This window comes from Haliotis rufescens, unplaced genomic scaffold (genome assembly GCF_023055435.1).
Source record: "Haliotis rufescens isolate VD_foot unplaced genomic scaffold, xgHalRufe1.0.p SCAF_5, whole genome shotgun sequence".
Classification (NCBI taxonomy): domain Eukaryota; kingdom Metazoa; phylum Mollusca; class Gastropoda; order Lepetellida; family Haliotidae; genus Haliotis; species Haliotis rufescens.
In genome coordinates this window covers 35,561,896-35,583,813 of record NW_025964223.1, presented here as the reverse complement: position 1 = coordinate 35,583,813, position 21,918 = coordinate 35,561,896, and the positions used below count along the sequence as shown (strand labels likewise).

The 21,918-nt window shown below is 41.4% G+C and overlaps 1 protein-coding gene across 4 annotated transcripts in view; it reads right to left on the bottom strand.

The window, feature by feature from the left end:
• LOC124114718 (unconventional myosin-VI-like) overlaps nucleotides 1–21,918 on the bottom strand; it is a 163,744-nt gene that overhangs the window by 73,475 nt on the left and 68,351 nt on the right. For all 4 annotated transcript variants that reach the window (XM_046475424.2, XM_046475426.2, XM_046475423.2 and 1 more), the window contains 5 exons: nucleotides 16,616–16,773; nucleotides 16,167–16,258; nucleotides 8,255–8,327; nucleotides 608–735; nucleotides 110–205 (listed from right to left, as the gene is read on the bottom strand). In XM_046475424.2, coding sequence (XP_046331380.1) covers nucleotides 110–205; nucleotides 608–735; nucleotides 8,255–8,327; nucleotides 16,167–16,258; nucleotides 16,616–16,773 — 547 coding nt within the window. The remainder of the gene's footprint in view (nucleotides 1–109; nucleotides 206–607; nucleotides 736–8,254; nucleotides 8,328–16,166; nucleotides 16,259–16,615; nucleotides 16,774–21,918) is intronic.

Below are 21,918 nucleotides of genomic sequence, written 5' to 3'. Positions count from 1 at the left end.
GAGCTTATACAATAACTCACGACCAATCTTTGCACCACATTATAATCATGTGTGGCATCAGGCTGCTCCAACAATAAAATGTTATACATTTGTAGTAAACATGACATACCGTGTGGTAGCAAACAGCACCAGCAAAGTGTTTGATGAGGAAACCTTGGTCATCTTTCACCTCTCGATGAGACTTCAGCTTGGACTTTCGAGGAACCTGTAGTACACACAAATAACAGTTTCAACATCTCAATAACTTTTCCCAGTTGAGATACCTCGGGTCTGCTTGACAACATGTCTTTCTTGAGTACTTCCCATTCAAGTTGTTTCTTTGTTTGTTGTTTAATGTCGCACTCAGCAATATTTCAGCTGGTAAATAATTGAGTGTAAACCAGACAATCCAGTGATTGACACCATGAGCATCCAGGCAATTGGGATACGATGGCATGCATCAAGTAAGTCAGCGAGCCTGACCACACGATCCTGTTAGTCGCCTCTTACAACTAGCATAGTCGCCTTTAACGGCAAGCATGCGTTGCTGAAGACCTATTCTACCCCGGGCCCATTTAATGTTATACAGGATGCAACAAAATATGAATGTATACACTTCTAGACTTACACTTAGCCGGAAGTGATTCTTGTTTCGACCATGCACCTCATGGGTAAAGTGGTCAGGTTTTGGCGTAGGCAATTTGCTTTCCTCATCCAGAAGGTCAAAGATACCACTGCTTTTGCCTTCAATCAAATCTAAAAAGAAGTACACAAAGAATAAATCCATTGATTCATTCAAGATGACATCATAAACCATAGTATTTAAACAAACATAGCGAATCAGAGTATTAGCCTTATTTATGTACTTATCCTGACACAACAGTATGCAATATTACTTCTTGCTTTGATTATATAACAGCGTAGAATATTGTGAAAACAATAATCACCAGAACACACCCTCTGATTACATCGCTCCCAGCATGCTCCTGAACTTTTCATCACTTTTTTGCATGAACACCCGTCAACAGTTATCCCACAGTAGGAAGGTGGGTTGGATCAACTGCATATCCCCATTTGCAATTGAGTGGTCCGGCCCATGCATGGACTGAAATTATGTTGCAACTGGAGGTACTCATAAGATCGGCAACCGTAGTTACCCTCACGAAAGGTTGTACCCTTGAAACGGAGTTTAATGCAATCATTCCGTAGAAAGAAAGAACAAACATGCAGGTGTACCGGTATGGGCATCCAGAATGGCAGTCGTTCCGTTCTATGGGTAGGGATGACAAGTTGTTGCGCAATGATGAGAGGATCCAGCTGGTTGAATCCCTCGACATCCTCAACAAACAGATCTCGGAGGCAGAAGTTGGTGAAAGTAGAGTTGGTTTGCCAAAAACAACCTGTGACAGAGCTGTTTGTGTGTAGTGCCATTTTGAACGCCAGCGCTCGAATTATAAGTGGATGGGAAGCTCAAGGCAGATCCAAACAGCATAGGCATGAGCCTGAAGAATGGTGGAACATAACCAAAACAACAGGATATTTTTGGGAGATATTCCTACAACTCTCTTCGGTGTTCGGGTGGAAAAGGCGTTTACGTTGATGCCAAAAACGATGAGTGACTTCAATATAATGACGTAATGCACCAACAGGGCAAGGGGACCAGACCCAACGATCTTAGTCAGCGGGATGATAGTGAAAGTGTGATCCACCTGACCTGACCAGGCAATTGATTTTTAGCAATAAAGGCCCCACAGTTAGCTAAGATGAACCTCCACATGTGGACCACAGTCAAACTTGATTTGTGGAGTTCACTGACATGTGCCGCAGTTGCCAAGGACAGAAGAGAGGCAGTTTTCTGTGTAAAGAGGTTCATAGGGAGAAACAAGGAGGTGATGTAGATCCAGTACCAAGTCCCAGGCTGGAGGGCTGATAGGCCTTACGGTAACCCCGTAGGATAGCGGCGAGTTCAGGAGCAGTGGCGCTACGGGTAGAAAGGGAGGCACCAAGGACTGAGTTAATGGCAATGTTACCGCCGGACAAATGTTTTGTCTCATGTAAATAGACTAAACAGAGTAGAAGCCACAGTGGGATCCATATCATGTTGAAAACAATAAGCCTCAAAAGATAACCATTTCTGCTCATACAAGGAGGTCGTAGAAGTGCGGTGTGTCTGATGAACAGCAAGAGCCATCGCTGTAGAGAAACCCCTAGTTGTCAATGCGCTCTGCAAATGGACCACACACATAGATCCCACATTTCTGGGCACAGGTGTGGTTGACAAGTGTGTGGATTTCTGAGCAGACCGGAGTTATTACGCTCCTCAGACATATTTAACTCAAATCAGACAAATCAGTTTATTAGCTCTACTTAATTAAAAAGGATAGAAAAGCAACACATTATATGTATGACTTGCATAAACTTGTGGTGTGTTCCATGAGACAACATAACTTGTCAATTCCTAAATTATCTCCCTGGTGAACGAAAATTAGTGTCACTTTCAAATTTTGAAAAAAGAATTATGGATCTAGACAGATTAAAAAAAATAATTACATCATCTAAATATAGAATACTAAACGAGCTCCCGTGTAATACCAATTTTATGAAACTCGTGAATAGTTGCGGTATCTGACGAGCGAAAGCAAGTCAGATACCACAACTAGTCACGAGTTTCATAAAATCTGTTTTACACGGGAGCTCGTTTAGTATTTTATTTATTACTTGCCATTTATAACTTTTTAGAATTTTACTGTTGAGTGTGAATAGGCTGACACCTACACGACCCACGGCATAATCCAATTGTGTCCAACATAATAATACTTCAAACACTTCAAAAGTTGAAACGTATGAATTTAATACCATACAACGGTCTACCTTCAGAATTCAGGCATCTGTTCCACAAAACTATAGTAGCGCTAAGGTTATCGCAACTCACATACCTTAACTTAGGCAAACGACTGTCGTTGCGATACAGTACGATCGCCTTGTGGAACGGGGCCTTGCACCTCAAAGTTTACAATCACGTCTCAAAACACGATGACGTAATTTGTGAAATTTTGTTGCAAGATCCATCGGCGAAACAATGCCATGTGACGTCAGCCTAGCAACAAGGTTGCTGGGGTCATCGAGTGTGCATAAGCTCCTCTCAGTGATCTATCATCTCCACACACAATGTCGTTGAATAAACCAAGGGATGTCGAGAGCTTTCAATATTTGTTCGTTAAACGTGTTCCGAGAGTACATAAGCACGCATTTTGGTATTACACAATGTGTAATACAGCTGTATGTTTATTAAACGTGTGATCTCTTGACGGGCAAGAAATAAATACAAATAGCTTGACATTGTATTTGAGACTAAACAAGCTTACATTGTCATTATAAGTCACTCTTAGATGCACTGCTTCCTGAACAATTTTTGTTTTGAGTGTTTCCAGGGTATCATGTTGGGTGTTTCCTCTATAAACTTGACTTTTGACATAAACACAAAAAAACAAGCTGTATACATCACGTAACATCAGACTTGAACACGCATCTTAAATGCTTAACGCCAACTGTTCGATCAAAGGTCTCATCATTGTCATTTAGAATAACTTCCTTTACTTTCGTCCTTGACTTTGTATGCGATTTGTTTACATGAAGTTTGGCGAGCTTGTAAGAGGACCATTTAAAGGGAAAATAGTAAAGCATCTTTTTGCACATTATTTCAGTTCTAATAGCTATAGTGTGGCAACACTACACTTATTGATTATAACATTTATTGGGTTTGAAAAATGCCTTTGCATGGCACCCGAATGCTATGTGTGTTTGGGTAGTCTTGCCATCTTTTATCATAAGAACAAAACATCTACATGTAGGACATATGTAAGGAATGTCACTCAAATAGGTGCGTGTCAAACAGTGTGACCTGACAATATGAACATGAGTGAGTGAGTTAATTTAAAGTCACATCGGCAATATTTCAGCCATATCGTGATAATATGAACATGAATTCTGTGTCACTTCTCCATGTTTTCAGTCAGAGACTGGGAAATCCTCGTGACGTCACTGTCAGAACCAATGACCAAATTTCAGGACCACTAGACATAAGGGATCTATCATCTATCTTGAGGCACGAAGAAGAGGAACGACCCATAGTTTTAGCATCATCTGCATCAAGGGAAGGTGCTGAAGTTGGATTTGATATCCAAGCAATTGAAAGCGGGACGACGTGATGGCGGGTTTGGGAAGTGAATCCTTGAGGGCTACCTTATCCAAAGCCCGCTGCAAAGCAGAGGAATACCGTCGACAAAATGATGAACAGGGACCATATAAGATGGCGTAATACTCTTGGGATCATTTCGCAGAAGGCAGTGGGATTGGCTCTTCGAGTTTAAGGACATCCATGATCAACAGGATCCAGTCCTTAGAGCTTTCGAGTGGCTGCTTCTCAGCTTTACACTAGTCGCCGAACAATAAGAGGAGGCCCTCGGCAAAGAACACACATGCTTGGAAACCCTGTCAGGAGACGACGAAGAACGGGATCTGGAATGCCGAGCAGGAGAGACACAATCAACCCGAGACGCTTGATCAGATGTGATGGATGACAACGGAAGTAGGGGGGCATCCCGAGGAGACGAGAGTGGTAACTGTAGTACCGCACTTACATCCATGGTGGTTTGTTTGTTTAATGCTGCACTCAGCAATATTCCAGCTACAGTCAAGTCTCGTTAATCCGACACTCGTTAATCCGACACTCGTTAATCCGACAATCGGCTTTATCCGACACTAATGATGGGAACCAATTAAATCAGTGCTATTTAGACCCGTTAATCCGACAGTCTCGTACTCCGACTCTGACACCCTAATTTGCAACGAATTACCGAAATCACTCATTAATCAGTAGCTGCATATTACAAAGCTGCAGAGATAAACTTGCTTAACAATAAACAATTAAAGCTTTAAATAAAGAAAACAGGATAATTCACATGCTTAGATTACCTCAATCTTATTAAAACAAGTATTTGTCACAGAGTGACGAAATATCCCCCGCCTGTACACCATACTACCAAATATGAAGACAATCCAGCGATTAGTTCTTGAGATATTGTTCTTGTGGCAACACCGTTTTCTAACTCCAAAAACAGATTTGCCTGCTGTGACCTTGAAAATGGGGTCAAGGTCACCAAATCTGACAGGTGTATGCGGTGTCTGTATATACACTATAGTTCCAAATATGAAGACAATCCAGTGTTTAGTTCTTGAGATATCGCGGCAACACCGTTTTCCAACTCCAAAAGCAGATATGCCTGCTGTGACCTTGAAAATGGGGTCAAGGTCACCAAAACCGACTGGTGTCTGCGGAGTCTGTATATACACCATAGTTCCAAATATGAAGACAATCCAGTGTTTAGTTCTTGAGATATCGCGGCAACAAACAGGTGGGACGTACGTACGGACAGACGGACGTACGGACGGACGTACGGACGGTCGTGAATACTATATGCCCCGCTTCGCGCTTTCGCGCGGCGGGGGATAATCAGATACAAGTTCTCGCTATCGACGAGGCCATCCCATTACAAGTCACGTCAGAACAACCTTTCGCGAACTATGACCAACCAATGAAATGACCAACAGGAAGACGACGTTAGCCACTTAGAAAGCAGCTTTCTTAAGCTTTGGGTACCAGTTTCAAAGTTGCGACTTCCATTCCAGACTATGCTTTTTAAAGTATTTTGAATTTGTCATACAGTCCGTAACAGTTGTTTTGTGTTAAACTTTAGAGGTTGCATGATTAGAAAACATATTCAGCCAACAATGTAACATAACAATATGAATATATATTTTATATTTTTTATAACGTGTTTGAATCCTTATCTATTGTGTAGTTATCTGATTTTCGATCACGAACGTTGATACTATTAAATTTCGTTTATCCGACATACTCGTTAATCCGACACAATCATATGCAACCATCGATGTCGGATTAATGGGACTTGACTGTATATGACGGCAGTCTGAAAGTAATTGAGTCTGGACCAGACAATCCAGTGATTGACAACATGAGCATCGATCCATGTAATTTGGATGACATGCATCAACCAAGTCAGCGAGCCTGACCACCCAATCCCGTTAGTCGCCTCTTACAACAAGCATAGTCGCCTTTTATGGGAAGCATGGCTTGCTGAAGACCTATTCTACCCCGGATCTTCACAGGCCTGACAACCATGTCCATACGTGCATCCTGAGGAGAGGTCACCAGTGTTGAGCCGACCCGTGGCAGAGTCTGCGATGGCTGCTCCTGAGAAGTCGTGGGAACAGGAGGCGATGGTGGCTGAAGAGCTTGTGCTTGTTGGGGTAAAATTGGCACCCCGAATGGCTGTGGATAAGCAGGGTGAAGCAAAATCCAAGACTGATAACCCTGTACCTGGATAAGCAGGGTGAAGCAAAATCCAAGACTGATAACCCTGTGAGTGAGTGAGTGAGTGAGTGAGTGAGTGAGTGAGTGAGTGATATTGTGGGAGGAAAGCCTGAAGTGATGCAGGTCTCAGACGTTTACCACTTCGGTGAAAACTAAAGGCACGGGTATGGTGCTGACAGACCTAGAAACATAGTCAGGGTGAACCGGAATTCGAACCCACAATCATAGGTTTCTGGTGTGCCCAAGGGACACAACTCTGCACAGCAAATCGCGGCGCCTTAGATGACTGGGCCAACGTGCCCCCACCTGTGTATGAAACGCTTGAGGAGGCGCCTAAGCCACGCGAGGATGTGCCGGGAGAGGAGCCAGAAAGGAAGGCGCCTGATGAGGCGCCTGAAGAATCCAGTTCAACTGACATGATGGGCTGCAAGGCGGCAATTGCCAACAGGCATCAATGACAGACGACAGAAGGCGAGGTGACGTGGCAGCTGAAGAGGTACAAGTAGTTATGGCAGGTGCCATCGTAATACCCATGGGACAAGTTCCTGAGCAAACAGATACGAGGGGGGATGACCATGTAAGAGACGTCGAACCAGACGAGGTAGCCCCAAGGATGGATCCACCTGATGACAAGCCCGTAGCCGTAGCCGAGGCAGTGGAGGTGACAGTCGCAGGCTTACGAGAGGGATTCGAAGTCTGGTGCTGTAGTTGTTGGTGAACCATTTTCCGTAGTTTAGCTAGGTAAACGTTAAAAAGGTCAGTTGATCAGTGGGTACATTCAGAGCATCGTGGCTTCAAGGAGCAGGGAACCTGACAGTCAGAGCAAAGGTTGTTAGGATCATAAGCTGATTTCTTCCCATGGCAGTCCATGTACTTTCGAAGATGGAGAAGGTCGTCGTCAACCCCCGACACCATCTCCTACATAATCATGTCATCCATAATATCTCAAAATCTACAAACAGAAAATGGACAATATAATGAACTTTAAACAAAATGGAGCCGTTTGCGTTAAAACTAGGGAGGCATAAAAACACGGAAACCAAAACGGAGCTTTCACGTGCCGAGAGTTATAACAATGGCGGGGAAAGAAACGTTTGAGGAAAGTAAGTAGCCGTTATTTGAGATATTTATTGATAAGGAACAGCGATGGACCCATTGATAAATGTACATAGGGAGATATTCAATTCAAACTGAAATGACAAACAAATCCAATCCTAATTGTGGAGTGGAAGCAAACACATCTGTTCACTGCAGGCGATGAAGGAAAAAGTGAAGTACAGGAGCATGCTGGAAGTGAGGTGGTTGGAGGGTGTGTTCGGGTGATTGATGTTATCTACATTGTTCTCCACTGGTTTACGATCGAAGCAAGAAGGAACATGCACACTATTGTGGAGGGAAAAAAAGTTTAAAAATATATCTGTCCTAAAGTCAGTTCATTAAAAACTAGAAAAACATTGTTATTAAACCTACATTTTGAAAAGTTCAGTTTTACAAATTGAAAATTAGTCAGGTAATCACAGCATTTCAGCTTAGAGGAGGGTACTCTAAAATGATAAGATTATAAATAATAAGAGATGCCAAGGTATGAACCTGAGTAGGCCATGATCAAATGAAGCTGCCAGCTGAAGGTCTCATCAACTTACTGCCCCTTAGATAACAGACACCCATGACACCTTTTAAGATTTAAGCTCATAAAATAGCAACAGACCTACAAAATGCACACATAACATTAAACAAATGGAAGACTGCAACAACACATTTGATATATTTAAAATGAGCCCACTGAAGTAGCAATCAGCTCGTCTATTATTTTTTCATTACAACTCTGAAGAGCAAATCAGGGGCAACAATTAAATCCTAGATTTATCTAGAGCTATCTACCAATGCAATCCTGGTTGTCCGTCCAATTGATCTTCTTCACATTCAGACCTTCCTTCTCATACAAAACTTGTTCCTGAAATGAGGAAACAGAAAAATTAAACCAAACAATACAATACACATGAAGTTCATGATCTCTTGATAGTAATAATATCCTGGTAATAGTAATGGTTGGTATGCCTGCACAAACCCAACTCCAAAACACATGTGGGAATGATCTTAAACAAGTAGGAAGTTGCTTGACTGAGTGAAAAAGATGGTGTTGTCTGAAGCCCTGCTACAGGAGGCCATACACAGTAGTGGTGGTGACAATTAATTTCATTTAGTACTAAGTGCCAAATGTCTTTATAGCATGTATCCAAACTAGAGGTTAATTACTGCCGTAAACTGAACCACCCTTGTAACTAAACCAGGCCAGCACTCTGCGCCTGTGCCAAGACCACTAGTTTACATGCTTGGGGGCCACAAGCGTCATCCATCCTTTGTTCCATCGTCTCTAGTCGGTCATTTTCATGCCTCTTTCCATATTTCATCCTGTATTTGTGCATTTCATTTTCAATTTTCTTTTGTTCTTTTCTTCTTTGAGTGTTTTTTTCAGTATGAGTGTATTTCAGTAACCAGCAGAGCAGCTTGTATATATGTAAATAAACCAGTACATATATAATTAAATTGGGTTCAACAAGTCTTGTATATATGTAAATGAATATGTTTTTACAATACCTGTATATATGTGATGGCCTGTCTCAACAATAAACAATGTCATGGTGTGTGTGGCTCTTGGGGGCTAACCATGCTAGTAACAAATTAACTTGTTACCAACTACTTGCATTAAATCCCACCCGGTTTCAGTGGGAACCTTTCCAGGGGTACCTGCTTCTCAGTGGGAACCTGGTCTTTCCCCAACTTGTGGAATCGTAACATGGCTTCCGTTGAGCAACCAATTGCCAGGTATATTGGCCTGCTCTGAACAGCATTACAGTAACATCTCAGATGATTTACACTTTGATGAAATCCCCAGCATGGGCGCTGACAATGAAACATAATCAGGAGGGATCTGGGATTTGAGCACACAATCATAGGATTACTTCAAGCTTTCACACCGGACAGAAAGCAACAAGCCTTACTTCAAGCCTTTATACAGGACTGAAAGCAACAAGCCTTACTTCAAGCCTTTACACAGGACTGAAAGCAACAAGCTTTACTTCAAGCCTTTACACAGGACAGAGAGCAACAAGCCTTACTTCAAGCCTTTACACAGGACAGAGAGCAACAAGCTTTACTTCAAGCCTTTACACAGGGCAGAAAGCAACAAGCCTTACTTCAAGCCTTTACACAGGACAGAAAGCAACAAGCCTTACTTCAAGCCTTTACACAGGGCAGAAAGCAACAAGCCTTACTTCATGCCTTTTACACAGGACAGAAAGCAACAAGCCTTACTTCAAGCCTTTATACAGGCCCGAAAGCAACAAGCCTTACTTCAAGCCTTTACACAGGACTGAAAGCAACAAGCCTTACTTCAAGCCTTTATACAGGACCGAAAGCAACAAGCCTTACTTCAAGCCTTTACACAGGACTGAAAGCAACAAGCCTTACTTCAAGCCTTTACACAGGACTGAAAGCAACAAGCCTTACTTCAAGCCTTTACACAGGGCAGAAAGCAACAAGCCTTGCAAAAAGCCTTTACACAGGACAGAAAGCAACAAGCCTTACTTCAAGCCTTTATACAGGACCGAAAGCAACAAGCCTTACTTCAAGCCTTTACACAGGACTGAAAGCAACAGGACTTACTTCAAGCCTTTACACAGGGCAGAAAACAACAAGTCTTACTTCAACATCTTATACAGGAAAAAAAACAAGTTCTACTTCAACATCTTATACAGGACAGGAAACAGCAAGTCTTACTTCAACATCTTATACAGGGCAGGAAACAGCAAGTCTTACTTCAACATCTTATACAGGACAGGAAACAGCAAGTCTTACTTCAACATCTTATACAGGGCAGGAAACAGCAAGTTTTACTTCAACATCTTATACAGGACAGGAAACAGCAAGTCTTACTTCGACATCTTATACAGGACAGGAAACAGCAAGTCTTACTTCAAGCGTTTACACGGGACAGAAAACAACAAGTCTTACTTCAACATCTTATACAGGGCAGGAAACAGCAAGTCTTACTTCAACATCTTATACAGGACAGGAAACAGCAAGTCTTACTTCAACATCTTATACAGGACAGGAAACAGCAAGTCTTACTTCAACATCTTATACAGGACAGGAAACAACAAGTCTTACTTCAACATATAACACAGGACGGGAAACAGCAAGTCTTACTTCAACATCTTATACAGGACAGGAAACAACAAGTTTTACTTCAACATCTTATACAGGACAGGAAACAACAAGTCTTACTTCAACATCTTATACAGGACAGGAAACAGCAAGTCTTACTTCAACATCTTAAACAGGGCAGGAAACAACAAGTTTTACTTCAACATCTTGTACAGGACAGGAAACAGCAAGTCTTACTTCAACATCTTATACAGGGCAGGAAACAACAAGTCTTACTTCAACATCTTATACAGGACAGAAAGCAACAAGTCTTACTTCCACATCTTATACAGGACAGGAAACAGCAAGTCTTACTTCAACATCTTATACAGGACAGGAAACAACAAGCCTTACTTCAAGCGTTTACACGGGACAGAAAACAACAAGCTTTTCTTCAAGCTTTTACACCGGACAGAAAACAACAAGCTTTTCTTCAAGCCTTTTACACAGGACTGAAAGCAACAAGCCTTACTTCATGCCTTTATACAGGACTGAAAGCAACAAGCCTTACTTCATGCCTTTACACAGGGCTGAAAGCAACAAGCCTTACTTAAAGCCTTTACACATGACAGAAAGCAACAAGCCTTACTTCAAGCCTTTACACAGGACAGAAAGCAACAAGCCTTACTTCATGCCTTTACACATGACAGAAAGCAACAAGCCTTACTTCAAGCCTCTATACAGGACTGAAAGCAACAAGCCTTACTTCATGCCTTTATACAGGACTGAAAGCAACACGCTTTACTTCATGCCTTTACACATGACAGAAAGCAACAAGCCTTACTTCAAGCCTTTACACAGGACAGGAAACAACAAGTCTTACTTCATGCCTTTATACAGGACTGAAAGCAACAAGCCTTACTTCATGCCTTTACACATGACAGAAAGCAACAAGCCTTACTTCATGCCTTTACACATGACAGAAAGCAACAAGCCTTACTTCAAGCCTTTACACAGGACAGAAAGCAACAAGCCTTACTTCATGCCTTTACACAGGACAGAAAGCAACAAGCCTTACTTCATGCCTTTACACATGACAGAAAGCAACAAGCCTTACTTCAAGCCTTTACACAGGACAGAAAGCAACAAGCCTTACTTCATGCCTTTATACAGGACTGAAAGCAACAAGCCTTACTTCATGCCTTTACACATGACAGAAAGCAACAAGCCTTACTTCAAGCCTTTACACAGGACAGAAAGCAACAAGCCTTACTTCATGCCTTTACACATGACAGAAAGCAACAAGCCTTACTTCAAGCCTTTACACAGGACAGAAAGCAACAAGCCTTACTTCATGCCTTTATACAGGACTGAAAGCAACAAGCCTTACTTCAAGCCTTTATACAGGACTGAAAGCAACAAGCCTTACTTCATGCCTTTATACAGGACTGAAAGCAACAAGCCTTACTTCATGCCTTTACACATGACAGAAAGCAACAAGCCTTACTTCAAGCCTTTACACAGGACAGAGAGCAACAAGCCTTACTTCAAGCCTTTACACAGGACAGAGAGCAACAAGCCTTACTTCAAGCCTTTATACAAGACAGGAAACAACAAGTCTTACTTCAACATCTTATACAGGACAGGAAACAACAAGTCTTACTTCCACATCTTATACAGGACGGGAAACAGCATGTCTTACTTCAACATCTTATACAGGAGAGGAAACAGCAATTCTTACTTCCACATCTTATACAGGACAGGAAACAGCAAGTCTTACTTCAACATCTTATACAGGACAGGAAACAGCAAGTCTTACTTCAACATCTTATACAGAACAGGAAACAGCAAGTCTTACTTCCACATCTTATACAGGACAGGAAACAGCAATTCTTACTTCAACATCTTATACAGGGCAGGAAACAGCAAGTCTTACTTCAACATCTTATACAGAACAGGAAACAGCAAGTCTTACTTCCACATCTTATACAGGACAGGAAACAGCAATTCTTACTTCAACATCTTATACAGGGCAGGAAACAGCAAGTCTTACTTCAACATCTTATACAGGACAGGAAACAGCAAGTCTTACTTCAACATCTTATACAGGACAGGAAACAGCAAGTCTTACTTCCACATCTTATACAGGACAGGAAACAACAAGTCTTACTTCCACATCTTATACAGGACAGGAAACAGCAAGTCTTACTTCCACATCTCATACAGGACAGGAAACAACAAGTCTCACTTCAACATCTTATACAGAACAGGAAACAGCAAGTCTTACTTCCACATCTTATACAGGACAGGAAACAACAAGTCTTACTTCAACATCTTATACAGGACAGGAAACAGCAAATCTTACTTCCACATCTCATACAGGACAGGAAACAACAAGTCTCACTTCAACATCTTATACAGAACAGGAAACAGCAAGTCTTACTTCCACATCTTATACAGGGCAGGAAACAGCAAGTCTTACTTCAACATCTTATACAGGACAGGAAACAGCAAGTCTTACTTCAACATCTTATACAGGACAGGAAACAGCAAGTCTTACTTCCACATCTCATACAGGACAGGAAACAACAAGTCTTACTTCAACATCTTATACAGAACAGGAAACAGCAAGTCTTACTTCCACACCTTATACAGGACAGGAAACAGCAAGTCTTACTTCAACATCTTATACAGGACAGGAAACAGCAAGTCTTACTTCAACATCTTATACAGGACAGGAAACAGCAAGTCTTACTTCAACATCTTATACAGGGCAGGAAACAGCAAGTCTTACTTCAACATCTTATACAGGGCAGGAAACAGCAAGTCTTACTTCAACATCTTATACAGGACAGGAAACAGCAAGTCTTACTTCGACATCTTATACAGGACAGGAAACAGCAAGTCTTACTTCAAGCGTTTACACGGGACAGAAAACAACAAGTCTTACTTCAACATCTTATACAGGACAGGAAACAGCAAGTCTTACTTCAACATCTTATACAGGACAGGAAACAGCAAGTCTTACTTCAAGCGTTTACACGGGACAGGAAACAACAAGTCTTACTTCAACATCTCATACAGGACAGGAAACAGCAAGTCTTACTTCAACATCTTATACAGGACAGGAAACAGCAAGTCTTACTTCAACATCTTATACAGGACAGGAAACAGCAAGTCTTACTTCAACATCTTATACAGGACAGAAAGCAACAAGCCTTACTTCAAGCGTTTACACGGGACAGAAAACAACAAGATTTTTCTTCAAGCTTTTACACGGGACAGAAAACAACAAGCTTTTCTTCAAGCCTTTACACAGGACTGAAAGCAACAAGCCTTACTTCATGCCTTTATACAGGACTGAAAGCAACAAGCCTTACTTCAAGCCTTTACACATGACAGAAAGCAACAAGCCTTACTTCAAGCCTTTACACAGGACAGAAAGCAACAAGCCTTACTTCATGCCTTTACACATGACAGAAAGCAACAAGCCTTACTTCGAGCCTTTACACAGGACAGGAAACAATAAGTCTTACTTCAACATCTCATACAGGACAGGAAACAGCAAGTCTTACTTCAACATCTTATACAGGACAGGAAACAGCAAGTCTTACTTCAACATCTTATACAGGACAGGAAACAACAAGTCTTACTTCAACATCTTATACAGGACAGGAAACAGCAAGTCTTACTTCAACAATTTATACAGGACAGGAAACAACAAGTCTTACTTCCACATCTCATACAGGACAGGAAACAACAAGTCTTACTTCCACATCTTATACAGGACGGGAAACAACAAGTCTTACTTCAACATCTTATACAGGACAGGAAACAACAAGTCTTACTTCAACATCTTATACAGGACAGGAAACAGCAAGTCTTACTTCAAGCGTTTACACGGGACAGGAAACAACAAGTCTTACTTCAACATCTCATACAGGACAGGAAACAGCAAGTCTTACTTCCACATCTTATACAGGACAGGAAACAGCATGTCTTACTTCAACATCTTATACAGGACAGGAAACAGCAAGTCTTACTTCAACATCTTATACAGGACAGAAAGCAACAAGCCTTACTTCAAGCGTTTACACGGGACAGAAAACAACAAGATTTTTCTTCAAGCTTTTACACGGGACAGAAAACAACAAGCTTTTCTTCAAGCCTTTACACAGGACTGAAAGCAACAAGCCTTACTTCATGCCTTTATACAGGACTGAAAGCAACAAGCCTTACTTCAAGCCTTTACACATGACAGAAAGCAACAAGCCTTACTTCAAGCCTTTACACAGGACAGAAAGCAACAAGCCTTACTTCAAGCCTTTACACAGGACAGAAAGCAACAAGCCTTACTTCATGCCTTTACACATGACAGAAAGCAACAAGCCTTACTTCAAGCCTTTACACAGGACAGGAAACAATAAGTCTTACTTCAACATCTTATACAGGACGGGAAACAACAAGTCTTACTTCCACATCTCATACAGGACAGGAAACAACAAGTCTTACTTCAACATCTTATACAGGACAGGAAACAACAAGTCTTACTTCCACATCTCATACAGGACAGGAAACAACAAGTCTTACTTCCACATCTTATACAGGACAGGAAACAACAAGTCTTACTTCCACATCTTATACAGGGCAGGAAACAACAATTCTTACTTCCACATCTCATACAGGACGGGAAACAACAAGTCTTACTTCCACATCTCATACAGGACAGGAAACAACAAGTCTTACTTCAACATCTTATACAGGACAGGAAACAACAAGTCTTACTTCAACATCTTATACAGGACAGGATTGAGTGAGTGAGTATGGTTTTACGCCGCTTTTAGCAATATTCCAGCAATATCATGGCCGGGGACACCAGAAATGGGCTTCACACATTGTACCCATGTCGGGAATCGAACCTGGGTCTTCGGCGTGACGAGCGAACGCTTTAACCACTAAGCTACCCAACCGTCCCTATACAGGACCGGAAACAACAAGTCTGACTTCCACATCTTATACAGAGCATGAAACAACAATATATATACATACATATAGTGTTATATGTTTTATCTAGAGGAATTTGTTAAAGTATGTATGCCCAAAAGAATGAACTGTAAATATAAATGTATTACTTGTATTTTTAATATATCTAGTACATCATGTATATTTTAGTGCCCATCCCGGACTACTTTGTAGGGATCTTCACATCCCACTCCATCAAACAAATACCTTACACTCTGCAAGTACTCACTTATATTTGAGAAGACAGAACCCAGACGTTGGCCCAATGTTTGCAATGGTTGGCAGTGTCGCAGTCGAATTTCATACGCTGTTACAGCGTCAGGTAGCATTTTGAAAAATATTTTTAAGAGACGCTACTCTAAATTGACAGCTTCTCTCAGAGGGTGCTGTTTTTCTGCGCCTCTCTTTAGCAGACGACGCAGACACAAGCACAAGCTCGGTCATCAGAGTACTGTTTTCCTCGTATATGTGAGGTAAGTGTTTCATTATCATCTTATTATAATGTTCAAACAGTACCATTCAGAAATATCAACACAAGTAATCATTTTCCGGACTTCATGACTGCTGGCGAATAATATGTTAGTCAAATTGCTTGCACAATACAGTATATGATGTGTGTATATACCTCCTTCAGGATCCTCTCATTGAAGAACTGCTGCAGCTTCTCATTACAATAGTTGATGCAGAACTGCTCAAAACTGTTCACTTGGAAGTACTCTGCAAAAATCAGTGTCATGAGGTAATCAAATCCCAATTTCTAGTTTGACTGGTTAAAAGATGCTGTGTAAAAATGTTTTAATTGCTTAAATAACATTGAACTTTTAAGCACATTACTGAACCACAATGAGCAAGTGATTGTTGTTTAATACTGCAATCAGTACTATTTCATCTTTGTCACAGAGGCCAATAAATAATCAAGTAAGAGCTATAAAGACCATTCACTGATATCATGAGCAATGTCCACTCCATCAGGGTACAATGACACACAATCAACCAAGTGACACACGTTGCCTCTGACGAGAGGAGGCCACGACAGCACATGTTAAACAACAGATAAACGAAATATCATCCTACCAAAGCCAGCTATATCCAAGACACCTATGTAGTTCGCTGAGGAAGTAAAGGGGATGGACTTGTTCACTTCATTCACAATGTAGTCAAACATCTTGGAATAGACAACCTTTGCCAAGGCATCTCGTGCACTGGCAGCCTCAAACATCTTCAGTGGAACCCTGAAATAACACAAAATAAATCATGCACACAATGTTAGCAGTAGCAAACCTGAAACAAAGGTGTGAGATAAGGATTTTCACTTTATTTCATATAATTTGGCATGTCAAGCTCTCAAAGTTGGTCACAGAATTATTATGTAATTCAAAGGATGGGCATATCGTCCCCTTTATTCCATTACTAGAAATGCTGAACACAACTCACTTGATTGCAGTGTATGAGTGGTATTCTCAGCTGTTGTAGAGGCATACACTAAATACAACTTACATGATGGCAGTGTATGAGTGGTATTCTCAGCTGTTCTAGAGGAGTACACTAAACACAACTCACCTGATTGCAGTGTATGAGTGGTATTCTCAGCTGTTGTAGAGGCATACACTAAATACAACTCACTACAACTCACTTGATGGCAGTGTGTGAGTGGTATTCTCAGCTGTTGTAGAGGAGTACACTAAATACAACTCACTTGATTGCAGTGTATGAGTGGTATTCTCAGCTGTTGTAGAGGCGTTCACTAAATACAACTTACTTGATGGCAGTGTATGAGTGGTATTCTCAGCTGTTGTAGAGGAGTACACTAAATACAACTTACTTGATGGCAGTGTATGAGTGGTATTCTCAGCTGTTGTAGAGGAGTACACTAAATACAACTCACTTGATGGCAGTGTATGAGTGGTATTCTCAGCTGTTGTAGAGGAGTACACTAAATACAACTCACTACAACTCACTTGATGGCAGTGTACAAGTGGTATTCTCAGCTGTTGTAGAGGAGTACACTAAATACAACTCACTTGATGGCAGTGTATGAGTGGTATTCTCAGCTGTTGTAGAGGAGTACACTAAATACAACTTACTTGATGGCAGTGTATGAGTGGTATTCTCAGCTGTTGTAGAGGAGTACACTAAATACAACTTACTTGATGGCAGTGTATGAGTGGTATTCTCAGCTGTTGTAGAGGCATACACTAAACACAACTCACTTGATGACAGTGTATGAGTGGTATTCTCAGCTGTTGTAGAGGAGTACACTAAATACAACTCACTTGATGGCAGTGTATGAGTGGTATTCTCAGCTGTTGTAGAGGAGTACACTAAATACAACTCACTACAACTCACTTGATGGCAGTGTACAAGTGGTATTCTCAGCTGTTGTAGAGGAGTACACTAAATACAACTCACTTGATGGCAGTGTACGAGTGGTATTCTCAGCTGTTGTAGAGGAGTACACTAAATACAACTCACTACAACTCACTTGATGGCAGTGTACAAGTGGTATTCTCAGCTGTTGTAGAGGCGTTCACTAAACACATCTCACTTGATTGCAGTGTATGAGTGGTATTCTCAGCTGTTGTAGAGGAGTACACTAAATACAACTACTTGATGGCAGTGTATGAGTGGTATTCTCAGCTGTTGTAGAGGAGTACACTAAATACAACTCACTTGATGGCAGTGTATGAGTGGTATTCTCAGCTGTTGTAGAGGAGTACACTAAATACAACTACTTGATGGCAGTGTATGAGTGGTATTCTCAGCTGTTGTAGAGGCATACACTAAATACAACTCACTTGATGGCAGTGTACGAGTGGTATTCTCAGCTGTTGTAGAGGAGTACACTAAATACAACTCACTTGATGGCAGTGTATGAGTGGTATTCTCAGCTGTTGTAGAGGCATACACTAAATACAACTTACTTGATGGCAGTGTACGAGTGGTATTCTCAGCTGTTGTAGAGGAGTACACTAAATACAACTTACTTGATGGCAGTGTATGAGTGGTATTCTCAGCTGTTGTAGAGGCATACACTAAATACAACTTACTTGATGGCAGTGTATGAGTGGTATTCTCAGCTGTTGTAGAGGAGTACACTAAATACAACTCACTTGATGGCAGTGTACGAGTGGTATTCTCAGCTGTTGTAGAGGAGTACACTAAATACAACTCACTACAACTCACTTGATGGCAGTGTACAAGTGGTATTCTCAGCTGTTGTAGAGGAGTACACTAAATACAACTACTTGATGGCAGTGTATGAGTGGTATTCTCAGCTGTTGTAGAGGAGTACACTAAATACAACTCACTACAACTCACTTGATGGCAGTGTACAAGTGGTATTCTCAGCTGTTGTAGAGGAGTACACTAAATACAACTCACTTGATGGCAGTGTATGAGTGGTATTCTCAGCTGTTGTAGAGGCATACACTAAATACAACTTACTTGATGGCAGTGTATGAGTGGTATTCTCAGCTGTTGTAGAGGAGTACACTAAATACAACTCACTACAACTCACTTGATGGCAGTGTATGAGTGGTATTCTCAGCTGTTGTAGAGGAGTACACTAAATACAACTCACTACAACTCACTTGATGGCAGTGTATGAGTGGTATTCTCAGCTGTTGTAGAGGAGTACACTAAATACAACTCACTACAACTCACTTGATGGCAGTGTATGAGTGGTATTCTCAGCTGTTGTAGAGGAGTACACTAAATACATCTCACTTGATGGCAGTGTATGAGTGGTATTCTCAGCTGTTGTAGAGGAGTACACTAAATACAACTCACTTGATGGCAGTGTACAAGTGGTATTCTCAGCTGTTGTAGAGGCGTTCACTAAACACATCTCACTTGATTGCAGTGTATGAGTGGTATTCTCAGCTGTTGTAGAGGAGTACACTAAATACATCTCACTTGATGGCAGTGTATGAGTGGTATTCTCAGCTGTTGTAGAGGCGTTCACTAAATACAACTCACTTGATGGCAGTGTACGAGTGGTATTCTCAGCTGTTGTAGAGGAGTACACTAAATACAACTTACTTGATGGCAGTGTGTGAGTGGTATTCTCAGCTGTTGTAGAGGAGTACACTAAATACAACTTACTTGATGGCAGTGTACGAGTGGTATTCTCAGCTGTTGTAGAGGAGTACACTAAACACAACTTACTTGATGGCAGTGTATGAGTGGTATTCTCAGCTGTTGTAGAGGCATACACTAAATACAACTCACTTGATGGCAGTGTACGAGTGGTATTCTCAGCTGTTGTAGAGGAGTACACTAAATACAACTCACTTGATGGCAGTGTACGAGTGGTATTCTCAGCTGTTGTAGAGGAGTACACTAAATACAACTCACTTGATGGCAGTGTACGAGTGGTATTCTCAGCTGTTGTAGAGGAGTACACTAAATACAACTCACTACAACTCACTTGATGGCAGTGTGTGAGTGGTATTCTCAGCTGTTGTAGAGGCGTTCACTAAACACAACTCACTTGATGGCAGTGTATGAGTGGTATTCTCAGCTGTTGTAGAGGAGTACACTAAATACAACTCACTTGATGGCAGTGTATGAGTGGTATTCTCAGCTGTTGTAGAGGCATACACTAAATACAACTTACTTGATGGCAGTGTATGAGTGGTATTCTCAGCTGTTGTAGAGGCGTTCACTAAACACAACTCACTTGATGGCAGTGTATGAGTGGTATTCTCAGCTGTTGTAGAGGCGTTCACTAAACACAACTCACTTGATGGCAGTGTATGAGTGGTATTCTCAGCTGTTGTAGAGGAGTACACTAAATACAACTCACTTGATGGCAGTGTATGAGTGGTATTCTCAGCTGTTGTAGAGGAGTACACTAAATACAACTCACTACAACTCACTTGATGGCAGTGTATGAGTGGTATTCTCAGCTGTTGTAGAGGAGTACACTAAATACAACTCACCAGATTGCAGTGTATGAGTGGTATTCTCAGCTGTTGTAGAGGAGTACACTAAATACAACTCACTACAACTCACTTGATGGCAGTGTACGAGTGGTATTCTCAGCTGTTGTAGAGGAGTACACTAAATACAACTCACTTGATGGCAGTGTACGAGTGGTATTCTCAGCTGTTGTAGAGGAGTACACTAAATACAACTCACTACAACTCACTTGATGGCAGTGTACAAGTGGTATTCTCAGCTGTTGTAGAGGAGTACACTAAATACAACTCACCAGATTGCAGTGTATGAGTGGTATTCTCAGCTGTTGTAGAGGAGTACACTAAATACAACTCACTTGATGGCAGTGTACGAGTGGTATTCTCAGCTGTTGTAGAGGCGTTCACTAAACACAACTCACTTGATGGCAGTGTATGAGTGGTATTCTCAGCTGTTGTAGAGGAGTACACTAAATACAACTTACTTAATGGCAGTGTGTGAGTGGTATTCTCAGCTGTTGTAGAGGAGTACACTAAATACAACTCACTTGATTGCAGTGTATGAGTGGTATTCTCAGCTGTTGTAGAGGAGTACACTAAATACAACTACTTGATGGCAGTGTATGAGTGGTATTCTCAGCTGTTGTAGAGGAGTACACTAAATACAACTCACTTGATGGCAGTGTATGAGTGGTATTCTCAGCTGTTGTAGAGGAGTACACTAAATACATCTCACTTGATGGCAGTGTATGAGTGGTATTCTCAGCTGTTGTAGAGGAGTACACTAAATACATCTCACTTGATGGCAGTGTATGAGTGGTATTCTCAGCTGTTGTAGAGGAGTACACTAAATACATCTCACTTGATGGCAGTGTATGAGTGGTATTCTCAGCTGTTGTAGAGGCATACACTAAATACAACTCACTTGATGGCAGTGTACAAGTGGTATTCTCAGCTGTTGTAGAGGAGTACACTAAATACAACTCACTTGATGGCAGTGTATGAGTGGTATTCTCAGCTGTTGTAGAGGAGTACACTAAATACATCTCACTTGATGGCAGTGTATGAGTGGTATTCTCAGCTGTTGTAGAGGCATACACTAAATACAACTTACTTGATGGCAGTGTACGAGTGGTATTCTCAGCTGTTGTAGAGGCATACACTAAATACAACTCACTTGATGGCAGTGTATGAGTGGTATTCTCAGCTGTTGTAGAGGCATACACTAAATACAACTTACTTGATGGCAGTGTATGAGTGGTATTCTCAGCTGTTGTAGAGGAGTACACTAAATACAACTCACTTGATGGCAGTGTATGAGTGGTATTCTCAGCTGTTGTAGAGGCATACACTAAATACAACTCACTTGATGGCAGTGTATGAGTGGTATTCTCAGCTGTTGTAGAGGCATACACTAAATACAACTTACTTGATGGCAGTGTACGAGTGGTATTCTCA